This window comes from Sciurus vulgaris (assembly GCF_902686455.1).
Source record: "Sciurus vulgaris genome assembly, chromosome: 10".
Lineage (NCBI taxonomy): Eukaryota > Metazoa > Chordata > Mammalia > Rodentia > Sciuridae > Sciurus > Sciurus vulgaris.
The window spans coordinates 32,340,123-32,360,309 of record NC_136470.1 but is presented as its reverse complement, the minus strand read 5'-3'; the positions used below and the strand labels follow the sequence as shown (position 1 = coordinate 32,360,309).

The following is a 20,187-nucleotide window of genomic DNA, read 5'->3' as shown; positions in this document are numbered from 1 at the left end:
TCAGGCCCTTGCACATGCTACGCAAGTGCCCTACCATAAAGATACACCCTCAGTCCCCCTTCCTCCTAATTCTGACAATCAAATGTGTAAATATGTCTACAGATATTGCCAAATATTCACAGGGAGGGAGTAGAGTGATTGCCCTCACTGAGAACCATTGTTTTGGAGGAAATATTTATAACATATAAAGCCTAAGAATAACTTGTTTGTTAGACTTTGCATGTTTTTTCCAGACAAAACCGACATGAATGATATGTTAGTAATTAATTTTAATAGAATGATGCTGGATATGGCCTCACAAAGGAAGATTGCTTTTGATTAGACAGGATCTCTTGAACCAATTAAGTACATAGTATAATATACAATTACAATAACTGGTAGACATTTTTCTGTTTTGTCTATATGTGTACATCTCTGTGTGTAATTGAAAGATTATCTGGAATTTAAAAATTTCTCATCTAATTTTTTTTGTATATATTTTGAGTTTAGTTTTATCCTAGATAATATTAATGAAGAATATCTTGAGTGGAAAAGCAAAGGTGCAATTTGGTTGACCTTATTTAGTCAGCTAATATCTTTGTTGTTGATGGAAGAAAAGTACACTTTTTTTCTCACTTAAAAATTTCGTAAGCTTAATTTTTGAAGCCTTATATGTTTTGAGGATTTTTTTGCATCAGTATAGAAATTATGTGTGCATGTGCAGTAATGACTTTTATGCTTTTAGTTCTATACTAGTAAAAATAAACTTCTCAAGATACTTGACTCATCAAAAAACATTTCTTAAAAAATGTGTCCCTGGGTTCAATCCCTAGCACCGCAAAAAATAAAAAAAATGTGTCCAACTGGTACATATGATTAGTATTTGTGTACTTACAAATGATAGAGAAAATATTTGTAGAAAGCCTAGTGGGTTACTTTTAATTTACAAACTAGATATGATTCAGTTGTAAATTATGACTGTAAAGTAAATTTCTATAAAAAATAAAAAGTTTTTCTATTTATATTAAATACCAAAAACATTAATATGTGTTCTCAAAGCATGCCTCCTGGTCAAATGAGTTACAAAGTTTTTCCAAGATTGCGCCAAGTTACTATAGTCAGGACTGTAATATAATAGCAGGGTGTATACTACAAAGTCTTTTGGATTCATAGCTCTCTTTTGAGTTTTGGTTCTTCTCACTATTGTTTCCTGCCATGCATCTCACAACTGAAATTGTTCCATGCCTGACAATCCCCTCTTAACTCTCACTAACGAAATTCTCCTCCTCTATTTATATGAATTCCTTTAAAGTATGTAATAGCATTGGGCTCTAATATATGTTATTGATATGCCCATGTGTGCATAAGCAAGTTAATTTAAGACTTGACATTCCCAAGTATTTAAAAATTATAAAAGTAAATTAGTGCTATATTATGCAAAAGCTTAGAAGTAAATTTCTACTGTTGAAAATTATTTATATGTTATTATCCTTTGGCTCTCATTTTCTACATATGTTTAATATGTTTTAAAATTATTCCTAAAGCCTTGCATTTTATTTTAGATAAACACCTTGACTTATTTGTCGCTGGCTCTTTGCGGTACCAAACCCGCGGATATTTGTCACCGCCTGCAGCAACAATTTGCACGGGTCTTATGGGTGGTGGAGTGGAAACTGAGCCACTTCTATCTCTGGGCTGCTTCCTTGCTTGCTTGTTTATAGAGGATAGAGGAAATGAGGTTTACTTGCTTTGAGAGGAGAGAGAGAGACTTTGCTTAAGAGAGAGACTTTGAGAGAAGGACAGGCTTTACTTAGAGCTTAGAGGAAGAGAGATTTGCTTCGCCTACAAGTCTGCTGCTTCTTACTGGTGCGTCCTGCATCCTGTGAACTAAGGGTGTGTCTACCTAAGGTGCTTTAGTGATGTGTCTCAGTTCTCCACTCTGCGATCTGCCTTCCACCACTTTCTGCTAGCTGCTGCTGCTGCTTCTTCCTTTCTGCTAATGGCTTCTCTGTGCTTCTTTCTGCTAGCTGCTGCCGCTGTTCTTTCTACTAGCTGCTGTGTTTCCCTACTAGCTGCTGTGCTTGCTAGCTGCTGAGTTTTTCTGTCTCGCTCCGCCTAAGCTTATATCACCTCCAGGAGGCGGAGAGCAGGGCCACGCCTCTTACGCAAAGATTAGCAAGACGCTAGATGTCCGAGCAGGCACAATTAGGAGTGCTTGAGAACACATGCGCATACATTGTGTGCGTGGACGATAAATCACCTGAGTGTGCTTATGTCAATTAACCTCCTCGCTGCCGATGTGATCAGGCGCCGGGTAGTCAACATGGCACAGCCCCCAACCCTTACTGATTTAAGAACAAATGTAATGTTTAAAACATTTGTTTCCTCTGCTCTCACTATCTCTTTTATCTATTATTGTGTAATGTCTTCTTAAATGAATCAATTTCCTAACATACAAGGACATTCAAGGTTAGATTCTGAGGCAGAGGAGGAAGTCTAATGTGTTGTCCAAGATATAGAACCAAAAAGTACACCTAGGACCACATCTCAGATAAGTTAAGTTCTCCTTTAGTACTGAGGTTTTTCACTCTCCTTTGGCTATAATGAGTTTGTTTCTTCAAGATTTTTGGAAATGTTTATGTGAGTGTTACAAAATACATACATGATGAAAGGTGATAGTGGGTCTTTGTTGGAGGGTCTAGATTTTATGATACTCAAACTGTTCTGACTCTCAAGAATTCAAGTTTATTAAACTCACATTTATTAAAGAAGTAATGATGATAACAGGATTGTGGACTGTGCACATTTTGTCATCTGTCCAACTCATATAACCAGAGACCTGTATCTGCCTAAAATCTTAGCCTGTTCCAACTTGTTTTGTGACATCAGACAAGTCACTTTCCTCCCAGAAAAATTTTACTGTTTACTAGGCATAGTGACAGCTTCTGGGGCTATGAAGAGGAATTAGATATGCTCCTCTACCTTGTAGTTCACAGTCAGGAAGGAAAATCTGACATTTAAAAGCACAATTAGAACATGTAATGATGAGCACAGGGGAGGTGAGTGGGAGGTGAGGTTGTAGTTTGCTGAGCTGCTGATCCCTTTAGTGAGAAGTGAGGGTATTTTAACACTTTCCCTGCCAATCTAACTGTGGAATTTCACCAAAGACCAAAATTTAAATTGATATGTTTACACACAAAAAGCACCTCCTGAAACAAATTAGGTGGCACCAAGAACCAAGCGTCTCAAACTGGGTCTCCATTTTATTTAAGAATCCTACTTCAACACTTTCTGAGGTGATTGTACATATAAGAAACACACAAAGACATATAGTCCTGATGCTGATTTCAGTGCTGCTGATGAAACATTTAAAATATCTACCAGTAGGGAAAGAGTTTGACAAAGTATGTAAAACCATATAATGAATGCTATGAGCCATTTAAATTAATGCTGCATATGTATAATCTATGTTACTAGCAATTAAAATGTAAAAATGTCCTCATTTTAGTTGAAAATTCAGGTCAGAGAAGAACATGTCATGTGATTCTATTTTAATAAAATTTTAATGTGTACATATGTTTATATGTATATATGTTTATGCATATCTTTGTTGCTTCTATGCATATTCTATATGTGTGTATATTTATATATATGTGTGCATATATAGATATATGTTCACACACATACATGTAGAGAGAAAGCTATAAAGAAAGATCACAAAGCATTGATAAAAATTAGCTCTGGAAGATTTTTTCTTTTTAGTGTAATATTTATTTTCTTCTTTGTATTTGAAAATTTAAGTATGTATGAAAGAAATAAAACTATAATTAATACATTTTAACATTTATAAACCTTTATAAAAGATATCAAATTGGATAAAAGACTAAATTTTGCCTATAATAGTATTTTCTAGTCAAAAATCTTGTGATTTTTGAAGGCAGGCATTATTTCAGATATGAAGGACAAATTAATGAACAAGGCAAAGAAAAAATAATCTCTGGATAATATTTACAGTGGAACCTTAGAGCATCTTGTCGTTTGTTTTTACGACTGTTGAAAAAGTACTAAGTTTTAAAATCACAGAGATGAAAACCTCTTTGTTGATATTTGGTTTGTTCTTATGTGACCAAAATATTTAGTTTGGTTTTCTACATTGAAATAATTCAGACATTCCAAAACAGTAAAACTTTTATAAGGTAGAAATTTCAATAAACTTTATTAGGTATAATGAAAAAAAGTGTTTGTTCTCTTCCTTCTTCCTTCCCTCCCTCTCTTCTTTCCTCCTTCACTGTTTCTTTCTTTTCTCCTTTGTTTAATCTGCTCATTGTAAAGAGCAAATGTAAGGTCAAAACCTCCATGAATAAACATTCTAGAAGTTATCCGTATAAAACCTTTCCAGAGTTTAGTACATTATAGATACCTGTGGGTAACTGAACGCAATTCCCCAACTGAAGGTGTGTTACATTAGATAACTGTAGCACAATTTCTGCATGCCAATGGTAATTCACATTTGACTTCAGTCTACTTTTTCTACTGGATGTTTGCTTATATTGTAATTATTCAATTAATTAAATGTTCAAGAGTATACGTGGGGTCTGGGGATATAGCTCAGATGGTAGAGTGCTTGCCTCACAAGCACTAAGCTCTGGGTTCAATCCCCATCACCACCAAAAAAAAAAAAAGAGTGTACCTGAATATGACTTTCCAAGTGATTGATTGGGATCTGTTCAGTTTGTGCCTCTTAAGTTACCAAGAAACTGCTTGGGAGGGAGCAATTTATCTATCTATCTATCTATCTATCTATCTATCTATCTATCTATCTATCTGTTTTTCTTTTTTTTTTAGGAAATGGCAGATTTTACTATGTTTTGGAAACTAAGATCTATCCCTAAGCACCTCTGGAAAATTTACTAAAGAAATTTTTTTTACACGTATGACAATATTAGAATATTCTTTCTTGAAATAAATTATAGCTTAAATACATTTATATGTTAAATACACTAATATGATAGTAAGACATTGTGTTTCTTGTACTTGCTAATCAAGTTATTCATGCAATGTTTTGGTGGTTTTTGCTTAACTGATGTGAAAGGACTTGGCTGATTTGAAACAAAGCATCTAGTTAGAATATTAAAAATTTTACAAGAAATGTAGGTAAGGCCAAATGTTTTTCTTTTATATTATATGTTTGGAATTTACCCTGTTTAGAGTTACTACCTATAAATATAGCAAATAGTACATGCCAGCTGTTTGATGTAACTGTGTTTTGGTTTATATACTCAGAAAGTAGATTTCATTTCTGAAGACCTGCCACCAAAATATAGCAAAAACTATTTTAATGGTATACGTGTCAAACTTTTTCTTTTTTAAGATACGAGGAGGAAAGCTAATGATTACTTACACCCGTAAAAGTGATGCTGGCAAATATGTTTGTGTGGGGACCAACATGGTTGGGGAACGTGAGAGTGAAGTAGCAGAGCTCACTGTTTTAGGTAAGTGCCATTGTATCTAATCTTCTTACTGTAAAGTCACCTTTTTCTTCTTCTTATATTATTTTTAATTTTTATTATTACTGTCATTATGTCTTTGTACAAGGGAGAAAGAAATATATTTAATCAAAATCCAAATGATCTTTACATAAGGGAGAAAGAAATATTGATAAACCAATGTTTTGGAGGGTAGAAAGAGAAGTAAAGTGGCCTGAGATAAAATAGCCAAAGATGTGGAAGAAGAAATAGAAGGAAATACTCAAGACAGGGAGAAGTCTCTAGAAGAAGCAAACTACGTAGAGTAATTTTCTAAATAATATTTTGAATTAAATCTTTTCTCATTGAACATCTAAATTGCTTTTTGACTCATTTGTCTTTTACCTTGAGACTACTCTTTCTGATTCTAGAGAGACCATCGTTTGTGAAGAGACCTAGTAACTTGGCAGTGACTGTGGATGACAGTGCGGAATTTAAGTGTGAGGCCCGAGGAGACCCTGTACCTACAGTCCGATGGAGGAAAGATGATGGAGAGTTGCCCAAATCCAGGTAGAGACCAGGGTTTAATGATGTGATTCATAACTCTAGAATTTCTGTTTCTCATCAGACTGTATGTGCCATTAGATAGCCTACTCTGCAGACCATCCTTGACTTCTGAGATTTGATTTAAAATGTTCAACTGTAAGCTATTGTGAAAATTATATACACTCAGTAGACCCCATACTTGAAACTTTGATCTTTTCTGGACTGGCGATGGGTGGCATGATGCTCTCTATGTTAGCTGCAGTGGTGAGCCACAGCCTTTAGTCAGCTTTGTGAGGAGAGGGGGTAAGAACCAATATAGTATACTGTGTTGCTAAGTGGGGGTCTTCAGTAGGGTAGGTGAATGAAATGCAGTTTTTGTACATTGGCATTTCAATTTATGATAGGTTTGTGAAGACGTATTCCCATCATAAGTTGAGAAGCATGGTTAGACTCCTTTATCAGGGGCCAGGATAGAATACTAGAGATACTTTGAATCAGGAGGTTGCCATAATTTTTCAGGGGTTTTCACAAAAGGATCATATTTTTGTGATCCTGGGTTGCACAAGAAACCCTGGCAAAATATGGTATTCTGTAAATGGTTTCTCTTCTGCTTAACCATATCTCATTTAATACCAACTTCTTGTATAGGGCCAGGTAGGAAAGGGAAGAAAGATAAAGCATTAATGACAAAACGTTGAGCCAGTTAAAAATCAGACATACCTTTTTCAACTATAGCATCATCAAGGAATGGTAGAAGCGGTCAGTGTTGCTTAGTATCTGACAAGTCCTTTAATTAGCTGGGGGCAGAAATTCAGGAATTACCACAGCTTGGAGAGTGAAACAATGGAATACAATGGATGTTGTCAGCTGACTGTCTTTGTTAGTGTGTTTATGCATTCAGCACACATGCATTGAGTCCCTACTAAGTGTTGGGATGACAGTTTTGGCATAGACAGGATATCTGCTCTCAAGGAGCTCACAAAAAGACACATATATTGGTAGATATAGATTAACATCATCAAGCCCTTTTGTGACATAAAGACAGACCTATGCAACTGCAGGGAGAAAGAATCAGGAGAGTTTTCATGGAATAGGACAGGTAAGCAATGTCTTGAAAAAATATGTATCAATATGATAACAAGGAAAAAAAAAAAAAAAACTCCTGTGTTCCAAACAGAAGGTCATTACAACATAGACATGAATATTTTGAGTGGTGGAAAGTTGAGCATCACTAGCGCATAATACATGTGGTGAGAAGTAATGGATATCAGATTGGAAATACTGGGGCCATATTATCAGGGGCTTTGTATAATAAAGAATATTATATTATAGTATATGGCATTGATGAGTCAAGAAGTGTTATTATGAGCCGGTTACTGTTCAGAAAAACATAATTTTGTTAACGTGATGTGTGTTACATTACAACGGGGAGAGACCAATTAAAGGGATGCCATTATTTGGTTGTACAGAACAGAGTTGTATATTGTTAGAAGAGATAGAGATATGTCTCCAGAGTGGAGAGAAGTTTCTGAGACTGAAGTGGCAAACTGGATAACTAGTTAGATACAGAGTGTTGATGAAGGAAGACAGGTAGATTCTGGTAGAAGGAGGAGGAAGATATGTTAAGGAAAGAAAAGAATTATTTAACATTAAATATTAGGGTCCTATGGAATGTGATGTCTAATTATTAGTTGGAAATGAATGTGGGATTTACTTGGAGAGTGGGAAGTATCTGTGTGGTTTATTAACATATAGATTATACTAGACGATATACAGGAAATTTTTATAGAGAGAAAAGAGCGTTAATGTGACACTTCAAGAAACCCTGTTTTTAAAGCAGGGAAGTCTAAGTAAGACGAGTGAACTCTAGAAGGAGACTGTCTGAGTTCAAATTTTAGCTCTGCCACAAATTCCCTGAGGACCAAGACCAAGTGACTTTACCTTCCTGTTTCTGAGTTTCCCCACCTACAAAATGAAGATAAGGTTAATACAGATTTCATAAGAATTCGAGAAGAAAACATCTATAGATTATTTAAAAGTTTGGCACATGATAAAAATTTAATTAATGCTTCATGTAATTTAATTTTAGTGTGAGTACCACAGCTTGAGGAAATAAATGCCAACTTTACTCAACAGTGTTTTTTAGAAACTATTTTAATGTTAGTTAAAATACACACGAAAACAAGTTCTTTTCTTCTGCCTGATAACTTCGAGGAACTTCACATGCTATACCTTGTTTTGAATTTTCTGAAGGTATTGTTTGTTGCACGTGATTTGATGCCTGGATACATCATAGTATAAGAACAGGATCTCCCCCCCCCCAAATTTATTTATTTATTTGTTTGTTTGTTTAATTTTTTAGTTATTTTTATTTAGCTTTTAATTTTTTACAGACTGCATTTTGATTCATTGTACACAAATGGGGTACATAATTTCATTTCTATGGTTGTACACAATGTAGATTCTTACCATTCGAGTAATCATACACATACATAGGGCAATGAACAGGATCTTTTGGAGAACAGCCACTTAACCATGCTGTTTTTGCTGTGTTATTAGATATGAAATCCGAGATGATCATACCTTGAAAATTCGGAAGGTGATGGCTGGTGACATGGGATCTTACACTTGTGTTGCAGAAAACATGGTTGGAAAAGCTGAAGCATCAGCCACTTTGACTGTTCAAGGTAGGCACTGGGGAGTTCATCACTGTGGTTGTTTTATCATGAAACATGATGTTGATTTTGAAGAAAATTTTATTTATTAGCCTGCATTAAATACTGACTTTAAATACTGCTCTAAATATTTTTAGGTTAAACGTGTTTAAGGAAACATTGCTTTACCTATGGGTACTATGTAAGTGTTTATTAAAGAAGAATGAATTGCATTTTCAAAATTATGGAGGGTTCTATCTTGGTCAGAGGAGATGGTGTTTTAATCACTGGGTCTTTAAATATAGTGTTTTCCTAATCTTTTAATTATATGACAGCTATTGCCGTAAAAATTTTCTCTTTGGAGGAAAACACATCTTCATTACTTCAGATGATGAGCTTTCAAGGGTCTGTGCAAAGTATAGCACAAACATGGACAGATTATATTCCCCTTTAGAATGTAAGACCCATCTGTAGAATAGGGACTTTGCCATCTTTTTTGTATGCACACAGTGCCTGTGGTATAATAGACATTCAGTATTTATTGAATGAATGACTTATAATTGTATTTTGGTAATTTTGATAAATATTTATTATTTTTGCTATTTTATATATATGTGTGTATTTATTGGTGCATTATAATTATATGTAACAGTGGAATTCATTGTTACATATTCCTATGTGCACACAACAGAATAATATAATTTGGTCAGTTTCATTCCTTATTATTTGGTGGATATGATATCCTAAGCCTTCAATTTTTTTTCTTTTTTTGGTTGTTTTATTTTTGATTTTTTTTGGCATCAGAGATTGAACCCAGGGGCAATACCCTACTGAGCTACATCACCAACCCTTTTTTTTTTTTTTTGAGACAGGGTCTCCCTGTCTTGCTAAGTTGCTTAGGTTGGCTCTAAAGTTGCAATCCTCCTGCCTCAGCCTCTTGAGCCACTGAGATTACAGACATGCACCACCACACCCAGCAGGCTTCCAGTTTTTGAGTCAGACACAGTTCTGTCACCTCCATAGTATCCACAATCCAGGCATTTCCTTATCATTACTTTCCTCCTTTCTCCCTGATGTCAAAATGATTATTTCTCACTGTGTCTCATCTGAGAGCATTCTTCTATTTTTCCCCCTTTCTGGTGATGACTCGTTTATTGTGGAATTTGAGAGGTAATGACCTTTAAAGCATTTTATTGGTGGAAAAAATTTCCTATTTTGACAAGTGACTATAGTAAACAGGGGTTTTGGCCATAAACCACTTAGTTTGGTCCTGGGTCTAACATTAGCAATGCCTGGGTCTGTCATCTTTCTCAACACTGTCTCTTCCGAGGCTATTAAGAAGAAAAAGGTGGCTTTTGAGGGAGTGTTTCTACTGTGGGCTTTCTACAAAAGAGCCTTGTGGGCTTTTTACACTAGAAGAAAGAATAAAGAATATTTCCTTCCTGTCTCTAAAGCCATTATGTCCCACTTCGGGGTTTTTAGCTCAACCTCATAAAAACAAAAGAAAAAAAAAAGATCAAGAACAAACATTGAATTTCTAAGGCCTAGACTACTTCTCTTTAATCTAAGTTAGACTTGAACTCTACATGAGGCTAAAACTGTAAGAAAAGAAAACCCCTTTCCATTTAGAGAAAGCATAAATTTAAGAGATGTCAAATCCAAGTTCAAAAGCCCTTCGGAGGGAGTAAAAGTAGCCAGGATGAATACAGGACATGAAAAGGTGTGTCTGTCTCCAGGCAATTGTGACAGGGAGCTTGATTGTCCATCACATTAGTCAGTGAAATATGTTTCACTTTAAGTTTTAAAGTTTTCTTACCTTGGTATCCTTATGCTTTTTTAAATAATAGCCATTCTGCTCTGCATGCAGCAGACACTGAAATCAAAATAGAGTTTCCTCCTGCAATTTTAAACTCAGCTCCAAAGCTAATTCAGCCTTAAGATTTCCATATGGAATGCTTGCTCCCTAAGCTTGGATTTCAGTGGAAATTGGGTACAAATGATCAAATCCAGAAACTGCTTGATGAATGTGGATGCTCTCATTTCAACTGCATTTAGCTATAAACTTATGAAGGATCTGTATATAGTTTAGAATATATTATTTTATTCAATATTAAAATAGAATATGCACATTAGCATCACTGCCTAAATGTCTTTAATATGTTAGAATAATGTACACAGTATGTTAAAGAAAGTAACTTGACTCCCAACTGCAAAAGATAACTAAGAAAAAACATTCAAAGGAAACCTGAGAAGTTAGGTCTTTTTTCTTCCTTTCAGAAGAATGTAGAAAATATTAGTGACTACAAAGGAAACTAATCATAAGTGAACCCTCTGGTAGCAGGAAACAATTACAATGAGAAATTGAGTAGTGTATTTGGTTTTTATTTCTTTGTTTTATATGTGGTTCCTTTTTAAGAGACACTATTGGAGTAAGTATATGCTTAAAAATAACCTTCCATTCCCTTACCCCTCATACTTAATTCAGAGATGTGGGTTAAGGCAATAAAACTATATACTGAAGACAAAACTTACGGAGAAAATTATCTTAAATAAGGATGGCCATTTGATTTTCACCTTCCATTAGAGAAGTAGTTAATTTCAACAACATTTGAGAATCATTTCTTTCTTTTTTTTTTTTTTTTTACTGGTTCTTTTTAGTTATATGTGACAATAGAATCCATTTTGACATAATTACACAAGGAAGGAATATATCTTGTTCTAATTTGTGAAATCCCAAATTCTGCTCTTCTGTAGATGCTTATCTGTAAAGATACACATAAATATTCCTTTCTTAAGCCTAGGGTTTTCCTTGGCCTTTAATCTTGGGTTCTCTTTCATAGCGCTTAGTATCATGCTAGACATCTAGTAGGTGCTTTGTCTAAAAATTACTGCTTGAGTGGTAGAAACAGCACAGGCAATCGGAAAACCAGAGCTTCCAGAGGCTCTGATCCGGGGTGCCAGCAGAAAGCTCCTTTGGCTCAAAAGTGAGGAGCTCATCATTTGTGATCAATGCTGCCTGGAAGTCTGTGTTCCAAAGGGCACAGAGTGGGACCCAATTTATTATCTATATGTATCTCATCACATCATGTTTTATATTTTAAATGTGTGAAATAAGATCTATTAGGAAAATAAAGGGAACAAGGTACAGTGACATCTATAATCCCAATGACTTGGGAGGCTGAGGCAGGAGGATTTTAAGTTTGAGGACAGCCTGGGCAACTTAGTGAGACCCTGTCTCAAAATTTAAAAACGCAAAGGAATGGGGATGTACCTCAGTGGTAGAGTACCCCTGGGTTCAATTCCCAAATACCATGAAAAGAAGAGAAAAAAAAAGAAGAGAGAAAAAGAAAGATGAAGAAATGAAAAGAAAGGAGAGAGGGAGCATAAAACCTAAGACTAGAAATAATTTCCTAAATTTATCTGAAGTTTTTAAGGATGCAGATTATCAGGCATGGCCTCTGAAGAATTTCATTCCAAAGATCTGGGTTAGGATCAGAAATTTGTTTTGATATTTGTTTTTAAAAAAGCAAGTTCAGAAATTCCAGGCATGAGGAGTTACTGGATGTACTGAAAGAAAGAATTGAAGGGCTTTAAAAAAATGTCTTTATAGTTCAGAACTTTCCAGATGTGGTAGTAGTGTTATTGAGAATGGTAGCTAAGAGTATTGACATTAGAGTCAGTGAATTTCGTTGAATCCTCCTTATACCATTTACTACCATGTGACTCAGAAGTATGTGACTGAGGCCCGAGCCTCAGTTTCCCCATATGTAAAATGGGTATAATAATACAATATCATAGCATCTTTATAGAGATTAAATTAATTTATTTATATATACATAATGTTTAACATTTTTTCGATTATAGAGTAAAAGTTTTTAAATAAGAAGCACAGTACTGATGAGTGTTTTTATTTTCAATAGTTTTATAGCTTGATTTTAATAATCATTGAGTAAGAAAAAATACTAATTCCCAGTTAATTCTCCATAGTTTCAAGAGTTCAGTTAATTCTGATAGTTCTGATGCTATTGCAAGGGAGAAATATTGAAATACTAGCATATCCATGACAATTTACTGTGTAACAAATTATTAAAAACTCTTCTCAAATACAAAGCATTACATTTCCATTTTTAAAATCATTGTTGATTTCTGTAGTAAATATACTGGATTTTGGTAGTGTCATTGAAGCTAGTAGTAGACTCATTATAGTTTTACAAAATAACTCAATAATGAAAATTATAGCTATTTGGGAATAGAAATCATTTAAAAATTACATTTTATGTGCAATAGTGTATTGTTATGGGAAAACATTCAGCAGAAATCATTTGACCTCAGTTTTATGTCACTAATTCTAAGACTGTTTTCAATTTTTAAGATTCTCAGGACCCCAGTTTATTTTCCTATAAAACAGGTTCATTTCCTTACAGAAAGAAGGCTAGTAAGATTATCGTTCATGAGTAAATATCTTCAAAAATTGCTTACTCATCTTCATAGCCATTTGGAAACTTTGATTAACCACTCCAAAACATGGGAGCAATATGAGATCAGACTCTCTTAGTAGCATCAATATCTGGGTTACTTCTTCCCACAGAGCACAGTGTCAAACTCAAATAAAAAATCTGAAACAAATAAAAATATTGAATATTTAATATAGAATATTTTTATTTTACTTGGAAAATAGGCAAATTGTAATAACACTTGGTGATACTAGGTAGCTTCAGAGTAAGGATATATTTCCCCTGGCCTCTGAAAATATTTAGCCAATAAGGATATTGGTTTTAATATGCCTTTAACCTGCATATAAATTTTGGAATATCTACAAAACTTATTATTAGAATGAAACTCAAAGGTCTAGAGTAATTTGAACTATTGAAAATGAACAACCTCATTATACAACAAATAAACAGAGTGGGATAGTTGGGCACAGTATTGCATGCCTGTAATCCAGCTACTGGGGAGTCTAGGGTAGGAGAATCGTAAGTTTGAGGCCAACATGGACCACTACTTAGCAAAACTGTTTCAAAATTAAAAAATAAAAGGACTGGGGACATAGATCAGTGGTACAGCACCCTTCGGTTCAATTTCCAGTACCAAAAAAAATAAATAAATAAATAAATAAAATAATGCTATTTTGGAGTAATTATATCAGAAGTATTTCTGCTTAATCATTTTTTGGACTCATCAAATATTAAATATTGACTACCTATAAATGTAAACCATCATTTAACCATCAGTTATTTAATGTACACTTAATGCTTGTCTGCAACTGTTTTCCTCTCAGATGTATAACATCTTATACATCTTCAAGCATTCTCTTATGAATCTAAAATATACAACCAAAATCAAGTAACCTTCTGCAGACATATACCACCACAATTTTGATTTGTTATATTGTTGCATTTGAATATTAGTGTTGCAAATGGACAAGTGTTAGGATCGCTGGCTTGGTAGGAATGACTTATTTTTTGAACTAGTGTTTCATATTGCCTAATAGCTCCTGTGTTTTAAGGAAAAAAGATATTTATTATGGTATTTATAACAATTTTATAGGTTGTGACATACCTATAAAACATAAAATCTAACCAGAACAAAATAGATGCATAGAGGCACCCTGCCAAGGTTTTAAACATTGTGTCATTGAACCTGCTAAAATTTATGCTTCCCATTGATGTTTGAGACCGGTTGCAGGTTTGTTTTATATTATTTTAGTGTCTTAATCTAAACCCATTAGGTCTTTATTGGATGCTTGTCGGTGGTCCTGGAGTTTCTTCTTGGAATCAGAGGATAGTCAAGTTAGTTTGCTATTCAGGATCCATTCATGGTTAATTTGAAAAGCAAGTGCTTTTTTCTTTTCTTAAAGGTAGACTTGATGAAAAGCATGGAGAATACTGTTTCAAAATACTTGAAAAAAAATAAAGGAAGAAAAACTATTCTGATTATTATATTACTAATAACAAACCCCATAAAATTTACAAGTTATTTACTTACGATAGCAGTCATATTGATGGCTTTTTAAATCACCTCATTTCTGAGGAGTGCTATCCCCAAAGAAAAATAGAAGGTAAAGCCACACAGAATTTTAACTTCAAGTTTCTCCCATTTCCAATTTTATCTTCAGCCTCAAACATTCCTTATGAGTCTTTGCTTCAGCTACTCATTTCTTTAAAAAGGGCAAACTAGATGGCGTTATTAATCTTTCCACTCTCTTTGCAGCTTCACAGATAAAGCGGCTCTTATTACTGTCACAATTTTATTCCCAAAGTGAATTTGTGACTCTATCACCAGAATGATCATGTTCTCATCGCCATGTCCCATCCGTCACAGGAAACTGAACTGAACCCAGCTTCCACCCACCAGCCATTTCCTAGGCAATCACCTTTTATCTCCCTGAGTTGAACCATTAGGAAAATCTAATCCCATTTTTGTTCATCTCTCTTACAAAAGGAACTAAAAGACATTTAGTCCTCCTGTTTCCCTGGAGGCTTAAATACTGGGCCACTAGACAGGAAGCCATACATTTAGATCTCTGTTCACACCCCACTACACTCCTCACCAGACTTCTCACAGGGCCAGTTATTCTTTGAAGGTCAAGGAATGGTTGCTTTTCTGCCCTTTCTGTAAGCTGTGTTTTAAAAAAAAAAAAAAAGAAGGAAAGAAAAGTCAGGTGCCAAACATTGCCAAGCCGGTGTCATGCTCTGTGATCAGATGGATGGGATTTCTGTGAAATCTCAGCCTTCTCTGAATTGCTCTTGCCCATTTTCATTCCCTTGATGTGAACATATTCAATTCTCTCAATTTCATCACCTGTTTTTAAACTATTAAATATGGTTTGAATTATATTGCTAACTCTTTAAATTTATTGTTGACCTACAGTAAGAATGTAAAAATGAGTCATCAAAAGGACGTGCATTCTATTCTAGTCTGTAGAATTGCTATTTTGTCTTTGCTTCCCATAAGTATTTATGCCAAGCGTATAATGAAGGAGCAAAGCACTTGCTCATTAGGATTGATTAGCTAGTGACAGCTGCTGGAAGGCTGAGCCTTAAAGTATGAGATTGACATGCAATGAGGGAGACACAAAGGCAGAAAAAAAGACCCAGGCTGTCTTATGGCTGACTTAATTGCTACTAATGGGATGTTTCCTAGAGCTTCTTTCCTTGCTTATAGTGAACTGCATGCTTCAAACAAGAAGCTTTGCTGAAATATCTTGGGTGCCACAGTTTATGATTGACCCCTATTAAGGATCCCAATGAACTAGGAATTGAAGAGTAATTATAACTTTCAGTAAAACAAGAAGCAACTGTCAGAGGTTCCTATGAGCTTTTAAGTCCCTTCTAAACCAGGCTGTAAGTATAATTCACAGAATGTAGTAGTGATGTGATGAAGTTATGATCAGACTAGGTATTCTAAGCTGAATTTTGCAAAATCTCCATTTTGGTTGTCAGCTGTGCAGACTGCAGAGACGCATCCAGTAGACAGCTTGGGGAGGGTGACATTCTTTCCTCTCCTACTTTTCCCATGTCATGTTCCTAATCTCTACAAAGTCCCACTTCTTTTGCCTTTTAACTATTTATGAGTGCTCTTACCAGCTCTCCCACCTTCTCACCATTGCAGTAATTCACATTTTTGTCTTCTCTCTGTAAAACTGCTAACCTCTAACCAGTTTCCTTGTTTCCCATTTATCCTGCAGCATCCATCACCCATAACAGCTGCCTAAAACACAAATCTAGCCATAGTAGTTCCTTCCATAAAACTTTGTCATGGTCCCCTCTCTCTACGTAAGATCCACAATTCGTACCGGTGCTAGCCGCCTCTCTTACTTCTCCTTCAATCTGGTATTCTATATTTTTATATATTTTTTTCATGCATGTATTACCCTGTAGCTTAGTTCTTTTTGTAATGTTGGCTCCTTGGTCTAAAATGCCCCAAACCCTGCCTGACTCAACTCCACTTGCTAATTACAGTTTTCCTTGGACTCCAGTCAACTTTTTGGACATGGTCCATCCCAGTGCGCATGAGGTGTCCCTCATTTGTAGATGCTTTGGATGCTCTAAATGCCCTGATCTCATTTCTGTTTGCCCTGCTTGAATACAACCTTCTTAAGGGCGCACTTTGATTTCCTTTAACTTCTTAGTCTCATTACTTTCTACTGTCTGAGAAGCATCTCTTTTAGAGAAACAGAACCAATAAGATATATAAGGGGGTTAATTAAGAGGATGGGCTGACTTGATCAGGAGTGCTAAAAAGTCCCACAGCAAGCTGGAGAACCAGGAAAGTAGGAGGTACAATTCAGTCCAAGTCCACAGGCCTGAGAACCTGGAGTTTCGATGTCTGAGAGCAGGAGAAAATTGCTCCAGAACAGAGAAAATTTGTCCTTCCTCCACTTTTTCTTTTCCCTTCCAGACTTTCATTGGATTGGATAACGCCTTCCAACATTGGTGAGGGCAGAACTTCTTTGTGCAATGTATTGCTTCAAATAGTAATCTCTTCTGGAAACATCCTCACAGACTACCTGGTAAAATGATGTATTACCAGGTATCAGTATATTCCTTAAACTCAGCCCAGTTGACATGAAATTAAACATTGCAGCATCCTTGGTCATTTTGGGGCATTTCCTTTTTGAGTGAATCAGAGGCTGGCCCTGATGTATACCAGAAGGGCACCTAACATCTCTGAGTTTCAGTGTTCTCATCTGTTGAAAAAAAGTTGACTATACAGGCTAAAGAAATATAAAACAACTGATAGGAAGATAAACTAGGATAATTAATAAAATTATTAAATCCCAATACAAATGGGTTGTGAATTAAAAAGTGCTATGCAAAAGTAATTGCCATTATTTCTCTCATCAGCTTCTTCTAAAATAGCATTAAAATTTAATCAGATTCCCAGTAATTTTTATTTTTCCCACAGAAATTTAAAACTTGTTAGCTGATTAGAGTTTCCTCATCACCTTAGCTTTTCTACAATGAAAGTTTTTATGGTTCCTTACTTTGAAAATTAGTCTTTAGTATTTCTTTGGAAACTATTTTAAGGAACTCTGTTTTATATCTCCTGCTGATAGAAAAGTGGGGGTGAAAATATTTTTTCATAGATGTTTGGAGATATTGATGAACTGGCAAACATGCAATGCTTAGCATATCCTGTGAGGCACTAAAATTGTCATTTCAGTGACATGTGGTGTTTGTGTGTCAGAATCTTATTGTATCTGCCCTTGGTGTCCTTGCTGCCCACAACTAGCTGTGTAAAAGAATTCAGGTTTGAGTTATGTGTGCATCTGCCTAAGTGTTTTACAGGGATACACAATAAATACTTTTCAACAAATAATAACTAAAAGAACTTTTGTGACTGTGGTTCAAAAATGTCAATTGTCCTTTCTAGTTTATTTAAGCAAAACTGGATAAGAAGTATAAAATTAAAAAAATCTGCATTTAGTTAAAATTCCCTTTTGTATTAGTTCTATGCATCTAATATACATTTGAGAACCAAATCATATATTTACTTCTTTTAATTAAACAGATCCAGAATTGACATGATTCATTCAGACAGTTAACATGATGATTATGTCTCTGGGTATGTTCGATGATGCTCAGTCTCCTGAAAAAAATGAATAATATTGAATTATTTCACTGCTCACATCCATGAAAATAATACAAATATTAGAAGAATTGAATGAATTGAAGTTTAAAAATACAGTTAGCTTTTCACATATGCAGGTTCAAAAAGAGAAATTTATCTGTATTGAATGTGTGCAGACTATTTTTCTTACCTTTATTTTTAATAATATAGTATAACAATTATTAACATAACATTTACCTAATATTAGAGATTATAAGTAATCTAGAGATGATTTAAAGTACAACAGAAGATGTTCATATGTCATGTGCAAATAGTATACTTATGAAAGACTTGAGAATCTGTGGATTTGGGTATCCACAGGGTTTCTGGAACCAATCTCCTATATATACTGAGGGACAAGTGAATTTAGGTAGATGGTGCACAGCAAAAACTACTTTATAATTTAGTCTTGAAAATGAGTCAGAAGATATAATTCATTAAATAAATTTGTGCCTGAACATCTAATCATTTTATAACATGTGAAATAACTTTGAAAATGATTAATATACATGTTAATGTTACATAACAGAAAATACTATATGCACATGTGACTTTTTATGGACCTACTAGATAATTATTTTAGAATGTAAAATTTAAAATTTTAAGTAAAATTTTTTAAGTAAAATGTAAGTAAAATTTTAAAGTATTAATAAAAATAAAACAGTATAGCTTAGTGTAGACTTTACTGCCAGTAATACAAAAACTTGAATTAAAAAACAAACTCAGGAAAAGGAGGCCTATTTTACAAATTTATATTTTTCATAAATAGAGTTCACCATGTTTAACTTTCTATCAGCACATGAGATCGTTACACAAGAGTCACATGACATTTTGGAGCTCATATGATATGTAGGTATAAAAGGTATGAAATGTTGCAGACTTCATTTAAAACATTTGCTGGAATCATTTCCTTAAATTGCTGATTTGAGACAAGCCGGCAGTGTAATGGTGCATTGTTTCTGACCATTAACCTGGTTATTTGAGTCAAAGCGAAAAGTAATAGTGTCAAGGGGCCTTTTGCAGGTTCATTTGAGGTTTACTCTAATCCATGATCCTGGTTAAAAAACCGTGAGTTCATCAACAATTTGAAGAAACACATATTATGAGACCTCCAAAGCTTCACTTGGTGACTTTAAGAACCTTGATTATATATGTAATGCTTTTGCCAGACTCTGACAAGATAGAGCAAACTGATCCTCTGGGGAATGGTCCTTCATGACAGATGGCAATAATCAGGAAAGGAAACGTGCTTCAGGGGTTGGAGAATGTGATAGTTACATACATACATACATTATGTATGTAATTATATGTCCATACTTACCTCCTCCTGTATGTATTGCTCCTCTTAATGCTGAATTCTAGAGTCATATTCAAAATGCCACCCTTACAGAATTTTTATGCTTTTATTGTGCCTTTTTAAATTTTCTTCTCATGGTTGTTTTGTAGTTAATCTAATGCTTGGAAAAATTCAACTGGAATTTAGAGGGGCAGATGAGGAAAAGAGGTTTGTGATTGTAAAATGAAAACCCCCCAGAACTCAACATGTGATGGAAACTTTTCAAGAATCAGTATTGCCAGCTGAGTTCTTTGTGAGCAGGCTGAAAATAAAATGCCATCAGCCAAGAGGTTTAATGAAGTCCCACTACAGAATTTAACAAGAGAATGATTTGTGAGAATAGCTCCCTCCCTAACTGTTCTGATCCAGTAGTGTAAATAGGACATGGAGCTCCACTCCTGCCGGTTTTTTATGCTGTTTGGTTGGATTGAGTCACAGCATTATTTTGGCCTGTGATTCTTTGCCATATTTTTTTACCAGTAGGAATGAAGTAAAGAACTTCTTATGCCCTTAGAGCTTAAAGAAATAGCCATTTTAACTGAAATGATTGCTAAAGATGTGGCATCCTTTTAGATTTCTTTCATTCATAGATAAA

At 34.7% G+C, this 20,187-nt stretch overlaps 1 protein-coding gene across 1 annotated transcript in view; it reads left to right on the top strand.

The window, feature by feature from the left end:
* ROBO1 (roundabout guidance receptor 1) overlaps window positions 1-20,187 on the top strand; it is a 374,240-nt gene that overhangs the window by 262,164 nt on the left and 91,889 nt on the right. The window contains exons 4-6 of the mRNA XM_079154970.1: window positions 5,351-5,471; window positions 5,876-6,014; window positions 8,550-8,677. Of these exons, the coding sequence (XP_079011096.1) occupies window positions 5,351-5,471; window positions 5,876-6,014; window positions 8,550-8,677 (388 nt within the window). The remainder of the gene's footprint in view (window positions 1-5,350; window positions 5,472-5,875; window positions 6,015-8,549; window positions 8,678-20,187) is intronic.